Source organism: Equus przewalskii, chromosome 1 (assembly GCF_037783145.1).
Source record: "Equus przewalskii isolate Varuska chromosome 1, EquPr2, whole genome shotgun sequence".
Taxonomy (NCBI): domain Eukaryota; kingdom Metazoa; phylum Chordata; class Mammalia; order Perissodactyla; family Equidae; genus Equus; species Equus przewalskii.
In genome coordinates, this window is record NC_091831.1 from 132,969,169 (window position 1) to 132,983,819 (window position 14,651).

General features: G+C 38.7%; 1 protein-coding gene across 6 annotated transcripts in view; it reads left to right on the forward strand.

Annotated features, from left to right (window-relative positions):
* SLTM (SAFB like transcription modulator) overlaps positions 1-14,651 on the forward strand; it is a 68,749-nt gene that overhangs the window by 28,943 nt on the left and 25,155 nt on the right. For 4 of the 6 annotated variants that reach the window (XM_008526753.2, XM_008526752.2, XM_008526755.2 and 1 more), the window contains 12 exons: positions 1,018-1,167; positions 1,880-1,983; positions 2,083-2,249; positions 2,744-2,829; positions 3,047-3,210; positions 5,612-5,792; positions 6,533-6,657; positions 7,511-7,681; positions 8,722-9,027; positions 9,134-9,278; positions 11,026-11,186; positions 13,400-14,457. In XM_008526753.2, coding sequence (XP_008524975.1) covers positions 1,018-1,167; positions 1,880-1,983; positions 2,083-2,249; positions 2,744-2,829; positions 3,047-3,210; positions 5,612-5,792; positions 6,533-6,657; positions 7,511-7,681; positions 8,722-9,027; positions 9,134-9,278; positions 11,026-11,186; positions 13,400-13,508 — 1,869 coding nt within the window. In that variant the 3' untranslated portion in view covers positions 13,509-14,457. Of the gene's footprint in view, positions 1-1,017; positions 1,168-1,879; positions 1,984-2,082; positions 2,250-2,743; positions 2,830-3,046; positions 3,211-5,611; positions 5,793-6,532; positions 6,658-7,510; positions 7,682-8,721; positions 9,028-9,133; positions 9,279-11,025; positions 11,187-13,399; positions 14,458-14,651 lie in introns of those variants that run through there. The other 2 variants (XM_070578902.1, XM_008526754.2) reach the window with 1 other exon arrangement.

Genomic DNA, 14,651 nt, shown 5'->3' on the forward strand with positions numbered 1-14,651 from the left:
AGACTTTAGGCTTAAAAATTGAATGGCTAGGGGCTGGCCCGGTGGCATAGTGGTTAAGTTGGTGCATTCTACTTCAGTGGCTCGGGGTTCGCAGGTTCGGATCCTGGCACGGAGCTACACAGTGCTCATCAAGCCATGCTGTGGCAGCGTCTCACATACAAAATACAGGAAGATGGGCACAGATGTTGGCTCAGGAACAATCTTTCTCACGCAAAAAATAAATAAATAAATTGAATGGCTGTTGGGGCAAGTCAGCCTCTCCAGAGTTGAGACAAAAGCTGGTAGTTTATAGCCACCCATACCATAACCTCTTGAATTCCCTGTTGACCTCTTCCTGGCCTTATGTCTGTGTTCCTCTTTGTTCAGCTCTAGATTGTTCTCTCTCACTTTTCTTCTCATGCACCCATCCTTGTCTCTCTTAACTATTCATTTCATAGTTGAAATTGTCACTTTAATATTGGTGTGAATTTTAAAAGTATATAGATAGAAAGCGGTTTCTTTACGGTGTATTTTTTAGGGTGCTTTTTTACATGCAGCAGATTCTTTCCTCAGTTTTGAAAATTTCTTAGAGTGACCCAGTATAGAAAAGTGTTAATACTCATCTAGAAACTTTCTAAAAACTTATCCTTTTTTCTTCTCTAAGAGATTCAAGGTAGACCTGTGATAGGGAAATTTTGGCCAAAGTCTAAGTGAGAATATTATTTCTTTGCTTTGGTTAGTTGTGCCATTACTTCATTGATGTGACTAATCGTATTTTGGCTATGTATTTGAAAAAACAAAAAGAAAAACTGAAAGTATGTTAAATTGCTTTTTGACACTTTAAATTATTCCTCTAAATATTTACTAAGTCCTTACAGGCAAAGTAGATGGTGATCACAAGACTATGAAACAGAATAGTATATATCCTAAATTTGTGCTTTATCCTGAATAGATCCTTTAATTTGAATAGTCTCAGTTTCACCTATTTAGAAATATAAGTAGTTGTAAAACTTTCTAAAGTATAATTTCATCTCACAGGTTCTGAGTGCGAAGGTGGTTACGAATGCTCGAAGTCCCGGTGCAAAGTGCTATGGCATTGTAACTATGTCCTCAAGCACAGAGGTGTCCAGATGTATTGCACATCTGCATCGCACTGAGCTGCATGGACAGCTGATTTCTGTTGAAAAAGTAAGCTTGCTTAACTGTTTATAAAAGGAATTTCCTTTAGGGCTAGTAATTCTCAATTTAAAGATGTCACACTGGGAGGGAGAAGAATTAAGAATGATTTTTATTTTTATGTATTCATTTTTATTTTTTTACTTCTATGTTTTCCAAATTTTCTATCATCAACGTACTTTTTGTAATCATAAAAATGTAAACTTAGGGGCTGGCCTGGTGGCGCAGCGGTTAAGTGCGCACGTTCTTGCTTTGGCGGCCCGGGATTCGCCAGTTCAGATCCCGGGTGCAGACATGGCACCGCTTGGCAAGCCATGCTGTGGCAGGCGTCCCACATATAAAGTAGGGGAAGATGGGCACGAATGTTAGCTCCGGACCAGTCTTCCTCAGCAAAAAGAGGAGGATTGGCAGCAGATGTTAGCTCAGGGCTAATCTTCCTCAAAAAAAAAACAAAAAAAAGAAAAGTAACCTTAAGGGCTGGCCCGGTGGTCGAGTGGTTAAGTTTGTGCTCAGCTTCGGTGGCCCAGGGTTTCGCCAGTTTGGATTCTGGGCGTGGACCTAGTACTGCTCATCAGGCCACGCTGAGGCAGCGTCCTACATAGCAGAGCCGAAAGCACCTACAACTAGAATATACAACTGTGTATGGGGGTGCTTTGGGGAGAAGAAGGGAAAAAAAATGTAACCTTAAAACTTACAGACTTTTTTCCTGGCTTAAACTTTTCAGGTTAAAGGTGATCCTTCTAAGAAAGAATTGAAGAAAGAAAATGATGAAAAGAGTAGTTCAAGAAGCTCTGGAGACAAAAAAAATATGAGTGATAGAAGTAGCAAGTAAGGATCTATTCTTTTGATAAGCACACAGACTTTTTTTAGTACACTGATGAAGTAGTTCTCATTCTGTTGTTTTCTTGTGCGGGGTGGTATGGTCAGGACACAAGCCTCTGTTAAAAAAGAAGAGAAAAGGTCGTCTGAGAAATCCGAAAAAAAAGAAAGCAAGGATACTAAGAAAATAGAAGGTAAAGATGAGAAGAATGATAATGGATCAAGTGGCCAAACTTCAGAATCGATTAAAAAGAGTGAAGAAAAGAAACGAATAAGTATGCTATGTATCTTTCTTCTCAATCCCTTTCTAATGCATTCTATGACTTAACTTTCACTGTGGAAGGGAAAACTTGAGATCACCATCTAGATAAATATTTAAGCTTCATGCTTAGATGTCACTCATAGAAAAGGAGGTCTAACAGGACTAATCGTCTTCTCCTTTTCTGCTCTTGGGAACAGACGTGCTCTTCCAGCTAAGCCTGTTTACTGTTAAATCTGGGCTGACTTCAAACGGTCATTGACTTATAGCTGTGTAAATGAGCTGGGATCTTTTGGTATCACTGAAAGTATTTATGTTAGTGGATTTGAGTTATTTTTTAAAAACTCTTTGCATTTAGGTTCTCATAGAAAAAGGGTTTTTATTTCGTTTATTCGTTTGTGAATGTCTATGAATTCAGCATTTTTATATTACATTTTCCTTTTTAACTTTTTAAATATTTTGGAAATATTTTTTGGACATTTGTGTATCTAATTTTTTTTTTCCTCTTAGGTTCAAAGAGTCCAGGACATATGGTAATACTAGACCAAACTAAAGGAGATCACTGTAGGCCATCAAGAAGAGGAAGATATGAGAAAGTAAGTCTCTGAGAGGCATGCTGTATACTATGCCACCTATTTCCCAAAGAAGATAATTCGGTATCTCTATAACCATTTTTGCCTACTTCTATGCTAGGAAATCTAAGAAAAAGGGAATGTTGTTACTTATTTAAGCTTTTTAAATGACCAGCTGAACTTGAAAAAGAAAACCCAAAATTATTTTAACTTCTAGTCCTTTTATAATTTTTTTCTATAGATTCATGGAAGAAGCAAGGAAAAAGAGAGAGCCAGCCTAGATAAAAAAAGGGATAAAGACTACAGAAGGAAGGACATCTTGCCTTTTGAAAAGATGAAGGAACAAAGATTGAGAGAACACTTAGTTCGTTTTGAAAGATTGCGACGAGCAGTGGAACTTCGAAGGTAGGAAGAGAGCCTCTTTTCTACCTGTCTTTAACTATCAGTACATCTTTAACACTAGTTATAAATCAGATTCCTGGAAATTGTAGTCCCACAGAAAGCTTTTTGCCACGTTTAAGAAGTGCAGTAAAAGCTAATGATTTAAGTTTGCATAGTATTTTAGTTTACACAGGACCTTTCCATCTAGTATCCTTATCAACAGTTCCCTAAGGTTAGTTATGCCCATTCTATAACTGAAAAAACAGAGGCCCAGAGAGGCTAAATGACTCCTCCAATGCCACATGGCTCATGAGTGGCAGAGTCGGGACTCAGACCCAAGTCTTCTGACTCCAAGTCCGATGCTCTTTCCTCTTCTCCAAAGCTGCCGCCATAAAAAACATGACTTTAAAGGAAAAATTGGTTTTGAGATAAGATAGTCTCAATGTGTAAGCTACAGTGTTCAAATAGTATGTTGACATTTTAGGAAAAATTCGTTGTACTTTGGATTAGAGCCCAAGTGGAGGAAGATTTGCCCTGTGAACCTTACTGTGTTCAAGCTCTATCCCAAGGCAAGCATTCTCTTTAAAACAGAGAGCAAAACAGACATTTCTGTTCTCAGTGGCAGCGCCTCAGCAGTTCATTATGAGGACCAGTTTGCTTTCGTATGTCAATTTGTGGATGCCACTTAAACTATTCTTGTGAAAATATTTTATAATAGAAATTTGCAAATATTAACCCATCTTGTCGAGAGGGCACATCATGGGATCTCATCTGTTCACTCACAAGAGTGTTAGGAACTACTAGAGATACTTTACCAACTTAAAGAATACTATAATTGCCACATACTTTAATAAAAGGAAATCATCCTTGCATTACTCAGAACCCATTTTCTCTTTTTCTGATGAAGTCCCAATATGCTGAGCTTTCTGTTTAGATGACAAGTTGGGAGGAGAGTGAGAGTGGGAGCTACTGGAGCAGCGATTCTCAAACCTACCAGACCAACACTCCTTTTATATAAAAAAAGTTGCAGTACCCTCTTTACTATTCTGAAGTGAAACTGATGACGTAATACACCTTCCCATACAAATAATTTCCAAAAAATCGATATAATACCTTAACTCTGATATAAAGGAGAAGTAAAAGTAATTTATATTGAAGCATGTATTCCAGATATGAATGTTTAGGCATGACTCTCTGGAAGACCTCATGACGTAGGCAGATGTTTGCACCCCTCTTTAGACTCAATGAGAAGGTGACAGCTACAAACACAGACTGATACTGGTGTGTCGTATTGGTGAGTCAAATACCAGGAGTGGTGTTGACATTATGACGTGATTTCTGAAATGGTGAACAACTCTTGATGAAGTTCTCAAGGAAGTATAATTTTCCCTCTGTTTACATGGGGTTGCATTCCTGGAAATTTTAGTGTATATAAAACCATGCCAAAGCAAACAAACCAAGCAGCATTTATAAAAAATGAGTTAAGTTCTAGGCTCAGGTTTTTTTTTTTTTAAAGATGATTTTGTTTTGTTTTAATGATAGGCATGTCCATTATGGCGTTTGAAAGGAATTAGGAGCATTGGACAGTTTTTTGTTGTGCAGGACTATCCTGACTATTCCATGTATCATAAGATACCTAGACTCCTTGGTCCCCACTCACTAAGTGCTGGTCACAGCCCCATGGTCATTGTGATCATTAAAAATGCCCCTCAGATTTCCATGGGGGCAGGACTGACCCATTGAGAACCACTGGGTTGCTAGAGGAAGGTACACTGACAGACAAACTGCACTGAGTGCCTTAGAGTGAGGAAGTGACAAAGACACCGATAGAAGCCTAATACAACAACTTAATTGAGCAGACATTTGAACTACCTCCTGACTCAAAAAAGCATGTTACCTGGAGCCATCTATTATGAGCCAGTGAACACTCCAAAAAACCCTTAAGGGCAACCATTTTATTATTATAGCCTTTGGTATAATTCACCTTGATGTGTATGATCCCAAGTCATCAAAATAAAGTATACCTTGTTTAAGGAGATAGAATATATACCTGATATAGAAATTTTTCTATCAAAAACAATAGAAGTTGTAGTTTTGTAAATTCATACATTAGTAGAATATCTCCTTTTTAAAATGTCAGTCAATCAATGGGCTATTATAGTGGGATTTTTATTTAAACAGGAATCATCTAAGAGGCAACTACTCTATAAAATTCAGCTGCTCAGTGGACAGTCAATAAATAAGTGACAGTACTGGAATCTGTTTAAAGTTTTATTTTGAGTTCTTTTTCCAATTATTTTAAAACTACTTAGATTAAATTGAAGTTTAAAATTGCCAACCTCAAGGAAAAATTCAAATTCAAAGCTATTCTCTTTCACACAGTGCTAGCATAATTTAAGTATTTCTAAATACTGATTTTTGTTAGACGAAGAGAGATTGCAGAAAGAGAGCGTCGAGAGCGCGAACGCATTAGAATAATCCGTGAACGGGAAGAACGGGAACGCTTACAGAGAGAGAGAGAGCGCCTAGAAATTGAAAGGCAGAAACTAGAGAGAGAGAGAATGGAACGCGAACGCTTGGAAAGGGAACGCATTCGTATTGAACAGGTGCAGTCAGAAAATCTTTTCATCTTAAATAACTGACCTTTCTCCAACCCTGTGATTTTTGCCCTAAAATTTGCTTTACTTGTTGTAAAGCTATAGAATGAGTTCAGCTAATGCACATTTATTAAGTGTCCCTGAAAGACAACAATGAATTAGGTGCTAGTTAAAAATATGTTTTGTAGTGACTGTGTTCTAGCCAATTGGTAATAATAACTTGAACTCTGCAATATGATGGCAGCCTAATAGTCTGAGCATAGGACTATGAGTCCAGAGTAGTTGTAATCCAGGCTCTGTCACTATCCCAACCTTAGAAAATCATAACTATTTCCTTACATGTTACAGTGGGAATGATTTCCCAAGGCTGGAAGGAAATAATGCCTCTCTTTGCAGAATTGCATCCAGGGTTTTAAGGCACTTGGTCTCTATACATATGAACTCTGTTTCTAATTCCCTTGAGGTGCTTTTGTTTCAGTCAAATGATTACACTAAATCCTACCTCCCCAATTACTTGCCAGCTTGCACCACCCAAGCTCTGTTATTTTTAATGTGGCAGAACAATAGCCATAGCCTAGATTACTGATCACAGAAGTCACATTTGTTTATTTATTTGTCCCAGGTATGTGTTTTGCCTGGTGTTTGCCTATGATGGTTTCTTAATGACAGGATTAAAACAAGGTCGCACATATACTTACCTTATGTTTTCATTTTGCATTGCTTGGTTCTTCCTTCTGTGTTGTCTGAAGGAACGTCGTAAAGAAGCTGAACGTATTGCTCGAGAACGAGAGGAACTGAGACGGCAACAGCAGCAGCTCCGTTATGAACAAGAAAAAAGGAATTCTTTGAAACGCCCACGGGATGTAGATCATAGGTAGTTGCTTGCTTTCTTCTTTAACAGTTACACTTGCTATCTTACTCCCTTTAAGCTAAGACTAACGAGAATTAGAAAGTACAGGCAACCATCACTGGAATAAAAGGTCATGGTCAACAGGGATGGGAATGACTGCAATGCTGGAGTGGACCCAGTGCATTGTCAAGTAGGGAGAGTCTGCTCTTCTTTCCCTTCTTCCTTTCCTAGTGCCAAATGCTTGTCCATTATTATGACTGGAAATACATGGTCATAGTAGGCTTCAATGATGGCTCTTAACTCAGACCCATTTTGAAAATTCTTGTAGGGTAGTGCAGATAGCACAAGAATGGAAGTCATAAACTTGGGGAAACGAGGATAGAGATTCTGTTGTGTGTTTGCGTTCATACTTCTTAATAGATTTCAAAACTATGGTATAGTCTTTTAATTTTCTTAATATAAATTCTGTGAGATTTAGTTGACTGTGTGGAGAAATAGGTGGAATGAATGAATTGTGCTTGAGACTTACTTCTAACCTTTCTAAAGTATAGCTGAAAAGGTTGTATACTGCTGGTTGGAATTTTATTATAAAATGGTATCAAGTATTATATCTTATTTGTCTTTTCCATTTAATAATTTTAAAACATAATTTTTCAACTATTTTCTCTCCTGTGAAATTCCTCTAACACTATATGGCTTTATGTATTTATTACTTCATTCTTTGCTAGCTTGTTCTTGTAACAGAATGTTTTGTGTCTTGAGTTTATTAGCCCTCTGTATCCACAGTTCCTAGCATGTGGTATGTATAACTCCAACTAAGTGTTATTTGATTATTGTCAAACTAATTTATATAAATGAGCAAATATTTCTCTTCAAGGCGAGATGACCCTTACTGGAGTGAGAATAAAAAGTTGTCTCTAGATACAGATGCACGATTCGGCCACGGATCTGACTACTCTCGCCAACAGAATAGATTTAATGACTTTGATCACCGAGAGAGGGGCAGGTTTCCTGAGAGTTCAACAGTACAGTCTTCATCTTTTGAAAGGTAAATAGATTGGTTGAAAATGGTTGTATTTGGTATATGAGCCTTGCTAGTGATAAGTTTGGTTCTCTATTAAAATCTTAATTAAGGTGTACAGGTCAGAACTGAGTGTTCAGAAGTCATATGTTTGGTTTTGGCTTTTGTTAATGGAAATGTGATTCAGTATTCAAAATTAGTTTAATAGGCCACCATAACAAGGTTGAGTAGGTTGGCTTTATCGTCTTAACTTTTAAAACTAAGTGGGAGGGCTATTGGCTTTGGATGTGCCTCACTGTTCAGAGCAGTGAAACATCCTTCGGGTTGGTCGTGACTTGAGTGTTTGATGTAATTCCTCCTGGATGCTAAAAGCCCAATCTTCATGCCAGACATTTAGCTCAATTTAAAAAAATATTATAATCAAGAATTGTAGGGGCTGGCCCCATGGCCGAGTGGTTAAGTTCGCGTGCTCTGCTTCAGCAGCCCAGGGTTTCGCCAGTTCAGATCCTGGGCGTGGACATGGCACCGCTCATCAAGCCATGCTGAAGTGGCATCCCACAGGCCACAACTAGAAGGACCCACAACTAAATATACACAACTATGTACTGGGGGGCTTTGGGGAAAAAAAGGAAAAATAAAATCTTTAAGAAATAGGGCTGGTCCCGTGGTCAAGTGGTTAAGTTCGCATGCTCTGCTTTGGTGGCCCAGGGTTTCCCCGGTTCGGATCCTGGCCGCTGACATGGCACCACTTGTCAGGCCACATTGAGGCAATGTCCCACATGCCACAACTAGCAGGATCCACGGCTAAAATATATTACTACGTACTGGGGGCATTTGGGGAGAAAAAGCAAAAAAAAAAAAAGATTGGCAACAGATGTTAGCTCAGGTGCCAATCTTTTAAAAAAAAAAACTTTAAAAAAAAGAATGGTGGCTTTTTTGGTGGCTTTGCCTTAAGTTAATTTTTAAAGAAGGTGTCATTATTGTAGGTTATGCAAATAAAGTTAAGCGGAATAAGGCCAAGTAAGTACTTCTCAGGACATTTGTTCTTTGTTTTCGATAATCAATAGGCGAGAACGCTTTGTGGGTCAAAGTGAAGGGAAAAAAACACGCCCTACTGCACGAAGAGAAGATCCAGGTTTTGAAAGGTATCCCAAAAATTTTAGTGATTCCAGAAGAAATGAGCCTCCACCACCAAGAAATGAACTTAGAGAAACAGACAGGCGAGGGGAGCGAGATGAAAGGAGAACCGTGATCATCCATGACAGGCCTGATATGACTCACCCTAGACATCCTCGAGAAGCAGGGCCCAACCCATCTAGACCAACCTCCTGGAAAAGTGAAGGAGGCATGTCCACCGACAAACGGGAAACAAGGTATGTGTGTAGTCTCTCATGCCCAGCTCCTAGGAAATAATACATTTGGGTTTAAAAAAAGTTATAATAGAGTTCTGATCGTATATGTTTTGGGGTTTTGTTGAAGAGTTGAAAGGCCAGAACGATCTGGGAGAGAAGTCTCAGGACACAGTGTGAGAGGGGCGCCCCCTGGAAATCGCAGTAATGCTTCAGGCTATGGCAGCAGAGAAGGAGACAGAGGGGTGATCACAGACCGAGGGAGTGGAGCCCAGGTAAGTGCTGGTGAAGGGTTAGTGTCAACTCTTTAGAAATAGAGTTAGAGGACTTATCCTTTTGATGTGGCCTAGATTAGTTAGACTAACTAAGGAGACTAGCTTCTTGTGAAAGATCTGACTGTTTCCCATGTTTTGCTGTGAGTGTTGAACATCAGTAGTCCAAAGAAGTAAGATACTAGGCTTGGAATTCCTACTCCGTTTCTGTTCAACTTCCTGCTGACATCTGAGAACTGTTAGATTTGGTAGATGAGCCTTCCTAATGATCATTTTGGTTTTATTCCCTGTGAAGAAATTGAGGCTTTCAAACTAGCTGGGAAGTCTTTGGCCCCTACTTGGGTTTCCCTTTCCCTTTTTCCTTTTTTTTTTAATACTCTCATTGCTCTTCTACTTTATTAAAGAGCTTAAATGTGTAGAACTGAAATAAAACTTTTATCTCTTTTTTGTTCTTTTATTTTTAAAGGTAGGCAAGTGGAATGTTTTATATTTTTTAATTGCTTTTTACTCTTGTGACACTTTATTGACTTGACTGTTTTGTAAGTTAATGAACCTGGACAGAGGAAATTGTCTTCATCTCTTAGCAATTCAAAGGAACAAAAACCTTTCACCTAATTTGGAAGCATTCTCTTGATGAAATACTGCCATGTGGGTTGATGGTAGCACAGATAGAATATCCTCTTAAGTATTAATCAAAAAAGAATTCTGAATTGGGTGTCTATGTCCATCCTTCCACTTGCATTATACTTGGGTGCTCTGTTTTGTATTTGAATACATATTTAGGTTTTTTAGCAACATTTTTTACTAGAAAATCTTTTAATCCCTTGGCATTCTAGCTAATATCAATGTACATTTTCCATTTCATCCAGAGCATTTATGAAACAGATCGGGCCTGATGGCATTATGAGCTTTAATGTTTCTAATAAATAGAAATGTTCAGTAGATCAGTTCATTGAGCTGTTTACCCTGAACAGAACTTTGAAGACTGGGTGTATAATCCGGATAGTCTGCCTTATTTGGAGTAAAACTTAAGGCAGTTTTATAGACTAGCTACTGCATTCAGATATCCTTTTAGGAAAGGTGTCCTGAGCAGGAGATCCTGTTCCTCCCTTGAAAATTCTGTTTTTCATAATGTAAGTCTATAAGAGGTTCTGCCAGTATTATATCTCTGTGGGGTCCCTTCAGCTTTATTTCCTGTAGGCTGAGTTTCATAACTTCTGACTTTCTTTCCTCAGATCCTTAGTTCTATGGCTTTTGTTTTTTTATGTTCACTACCCTGTTTTTTGTAGTCATGGACGTAAGACCTTGTAAGAGCCACTGCACCAACTAGTACTATGTAAAATGAGGTGACAACTCCTGTTTCCATGTGCTGTTTGCATGCTGATCAAATACCCAACATTAATTTGTCTTAAGGTTTTGACCTCTCGCTATGCCTTCTTACATATATATAGATCCAGACATTATATATAGATCTGGAAATACTCAAGGGTCAAAAAGAACACGGGTGCTAAAAGGTGTAGAAATAGAAGTTACAGTGCTGAATCATTTCCCCATAGCCTATCCTGAAGCCCAAGTAGCTTCTCAGTACAAAATAGATGGACACCGTTTTCATATGCTGTTGTGTTAGTCATCCTTTTATCTTCTCGGACATTTTATTAATTTGCTTCTCACATGAAAAGCACAGCAGCATAAGTAAATTGGCATGAGGCTGAGGGTGTCACGACTTCTCTTTTAATAAACTACGCTTTAGCACTATCCTGAAGAACGACATGTGGTTGAACGGCATGGACGGGACACAAGTGGACCAAGGAAAGAGTGGCATGGTCCACCTTCTCAAGGGCCTGGCTACCATGATGCAAGGAGAATGGGTGATGGACGGACAGGAGCAGGCATGATATCTCAACATGCAAGGTAAGTAGTTAATCAGTTAAGACTCTTTTGCCAGCATGCAACCATACCTTTATCTTTTCCTTAAAGGTCATTATAGTTTCTAGAGATTGATTGCAAATAGTTAACAACTCTAGGTCTGCCCAAACATGTCCCCATATTAACTAAAAATCTCTAGGAGATTATATGCAGGCAGCTGATGTTAATTTATTGGTTTACATTCCTCATTGTAAGTTAACTGATTGGCATTCTGGCATAGATATAAGTATCTCAGAATCCGGAAGATAATGAACGTTAACTTCATGTTGGACCCATCTTCTTGATCACTGCCTATCGTTCCTAAAATTCCTAGAAAGGAAGAAGAAACTGAAAGTATGTTCTGCTTCGTTCCTTTTCAAATAACTCTAGCAAAACTTTTGGATATTTAATCCAAAGCCTGTTCATGCGCTAAGAGACGAGCTTCCTTTCCTCTTCCCACCAACATCCATTGTGGCCCTTCAGCTGGCAAGTCTTTGGCCTCTCCCTTCCTGCTTTCCCATTCCCTGTCTTAGAAGAGATATTGGCTTGGCTTAGTCACCTAAGTTACTACTATTCTATTGGTCTCATCTACCATCAGACTGAAGTGAGTGTTTTTTATACTTGTGCCTGTACAGCCTCATCACTCATTCTGCCTTTGGTTTTTAAATGTCACCAATGCCTTTTTTCTTGATAAATACAGATTCCTTTATTTTCTTAGTTCTCAGGCTTCTTGGTGGTTAAGCACTGTATCCCACTGTTGCTTTTCCTTTTTTTGAAACACTTATTTTCTTTTCTTTCTTTTTTTTTAAAGATTGGCTCCTGGGCTAACATCTGTTGCCCATCGTTTTTTTTTTTTTTTCCTTCTTCTTCTTCTCCCCAAAGCCCCCAAGTACATAGTTGTGTATTCCAGTTGGAGGTCCTTCTAGTTGTGCTATGTGGGACGTCACCCCAGTGTGACTTGGCGAGTGGTGCCATGTCTGCACCCAGGATCCGAACCAGTGAAACCCTGGGCCACTGAAGCGGAGGGCGCAAACCCAACCACACAGCCATGGGGCTGGCCCCAGAAACAGTCCTGTTTTCTAATGCACCATAATTTTCTTTCTACCTTTTTGATTTCCTTTGCTGGCTCCTTCAAATGGTTGAACTTTAGACATTACCCTTTGTTTTAGCTCTATATTGTGATCTCCATGTAAATGCCTTGCTGTCTCCATAAATTCAAGGTCACAGGCAAACTCATTCCTCTCCTGCTTCAAACCTTCATGTCCCATTTGTTGCCTCCAGCTTCTTTTAATTTGCCAGTGCCACTAGACATCTCATTCACCCAGACAGGGAAAGCATGGGCCTCATCTTTTTCTTTCTTCATTCCTACTATAAATTTCTAAGTGTGGTTCAGTTTTTTAGAAAAATATTTATAATAGATATTCTGCCTTCTTCCTCATTTCAGCTTCTATCTGATCTTCCCAGATTAGTCTTTTTCCTGCTCCGTTATTCACACTTTCTCTAAACTAAACTTTTGGAATTGTTCTGTTATACCATTGACCTTCTCCAAAACCACAAGCAGCTTCTCTAGGTCACAGATATAATCCAGATTCCTCAGCCTGGCATTCACACCTTTCCGTAATCTGATTTTATTCTACTTGAACCACTCCACTTCCGTAATCTGATTTTATTCTACTTGAACCACTCCACTATGGGTTTTTATCTCCCAAATTTGTTATAGCATTTTTTGGTGGGTCTTTTCTCTGTGTCACTCATTAGTGCCTACTATGTTGCATTATACATATAAAAATTCCAGAAATGTTTCTTGAATGGTGTCCTCTAGCTCAGAGGTTCAAGTTCTTAGTTGATGCTGATGCTGCTGATCTGGGGACCACACTTTGAGAGCCACTGCTCCAGTCTATTCATGTGTGTACCATTAAATGGCTTACTAAGAGACAGGGGCTTTGAAACAAGACTGCCTAAGTTCAATTCCTCGCTCCACCATTTATTAGCCCTGTGATCTTCGGCAAGTTACTTGATCTCCAGATCTCAATTTTCTCATCAGTAGAGTGGGCTTAGTAATAGTGCTATCTCACAGGACTGTTGAAAAGAGTAAATTATCTAGTGTGGGTAATGTGCAAAGAACAGTGCCTGATGAATGATAAGCACTTTGTAGGTATTAGCTAGAATTATTTGTTCTTTTGATCTCTGACATTTTTTTTCTTTTAAACCTTTTTCAGTAATGCATCCCCAATTAATAGAATTGTACAAATCAGTGGCAATTCCATGCCAAGAGGAAGTGGCTCCGGATTTAAGCCATTTAAGGGTGGACCTCCACGACGATTCTGAAAATTAGCTCTCTGCCATGGTTTCAAGATAATTTATTGAAATCTCCTGTAAACTTTACTTGACTACTTATGAAGAGGACCTCTGACTTGCTTGAGAGTTCTGTCAGACTTTTCCTTTTTTCTCTTTTTTTAAAATTTAACATGATTGCTTTTCTCAATTTTGGAGAAGATGTTTAAATAGTTCTGTTTTAACTTTTAATAGTTTTGTGTATCATTCAACTTTTTTTCTTGCAGCACTGAGACACATTTGAAAAGATTGGAATCAAGACCATTTTAACGCAGTGTGAATATGCATAGTTTGCAGCCGTGTGGTAGTAGTTTAATTTGCAGCATTAGCTCTGTGGTGTCAGGCTCTAGAGTTACTTCTTGTCACCAAGCCTTTTCAGCCTCCATTTTGAAGGCTGTCTAAGCTTAAAAAGTCTGCTGTCTAATTTTTAGAGAATAAGATTGTTCCTTGCATTTCTGAGTATTATGTAACCTATTTTTGCAGAAGGTACTGTTACATTAAGTGCATCTGTGTATCCTGGTTTAAAAAAATGTACTCTTTTTTGAAATAAACCTTCATATTCTGTATAGTTGCTAAAGCGTTGAGAACCTTTTTAATTGTAAAATGAGAACCGATTTTCAGTTTAGTGTAGCAGCACACTTGTTCAGGTTTGCATGGTATGAAACCAAATAGATTAATGAAACCTTGGCCATGAGGTTTGTATCACTGAGGTTCTTAGACTGAGTTGTGCAGGTAAGTGCACTTTTAGGTAATCTGCACTGTTTGATGGATAAATTCCATCTCTGGGAATTGTGTGGGTATTAATGTTTCCATGTTCCCAACTATGTTGAGAAGTGGAAAAAACCCAGGTTCTAGATTGGTGAATCAGTTGGGTTTTGTAAATACTTGTATGTGTGGGAAGGCATTGTTGTCTCTTTGTGAAAATAAAAATCCACACCTGGAAGTGTATGTGTCTTTGTTTCCAGCGTTTTAGGTGGTAGTCCTCCAGCCCTTTCTGAAGGTAAACCCAAAGTACTGACTAGGGTTAGAGCTATAAAGGCAGCCTTTTGGTCTTTGTTCTTGGGAAAGAAGTCTGACTTTGACAGTTCACCTCAGTAGCTGGACAGCACAATCCGTTGAAGTGTTGGAGACTTAACC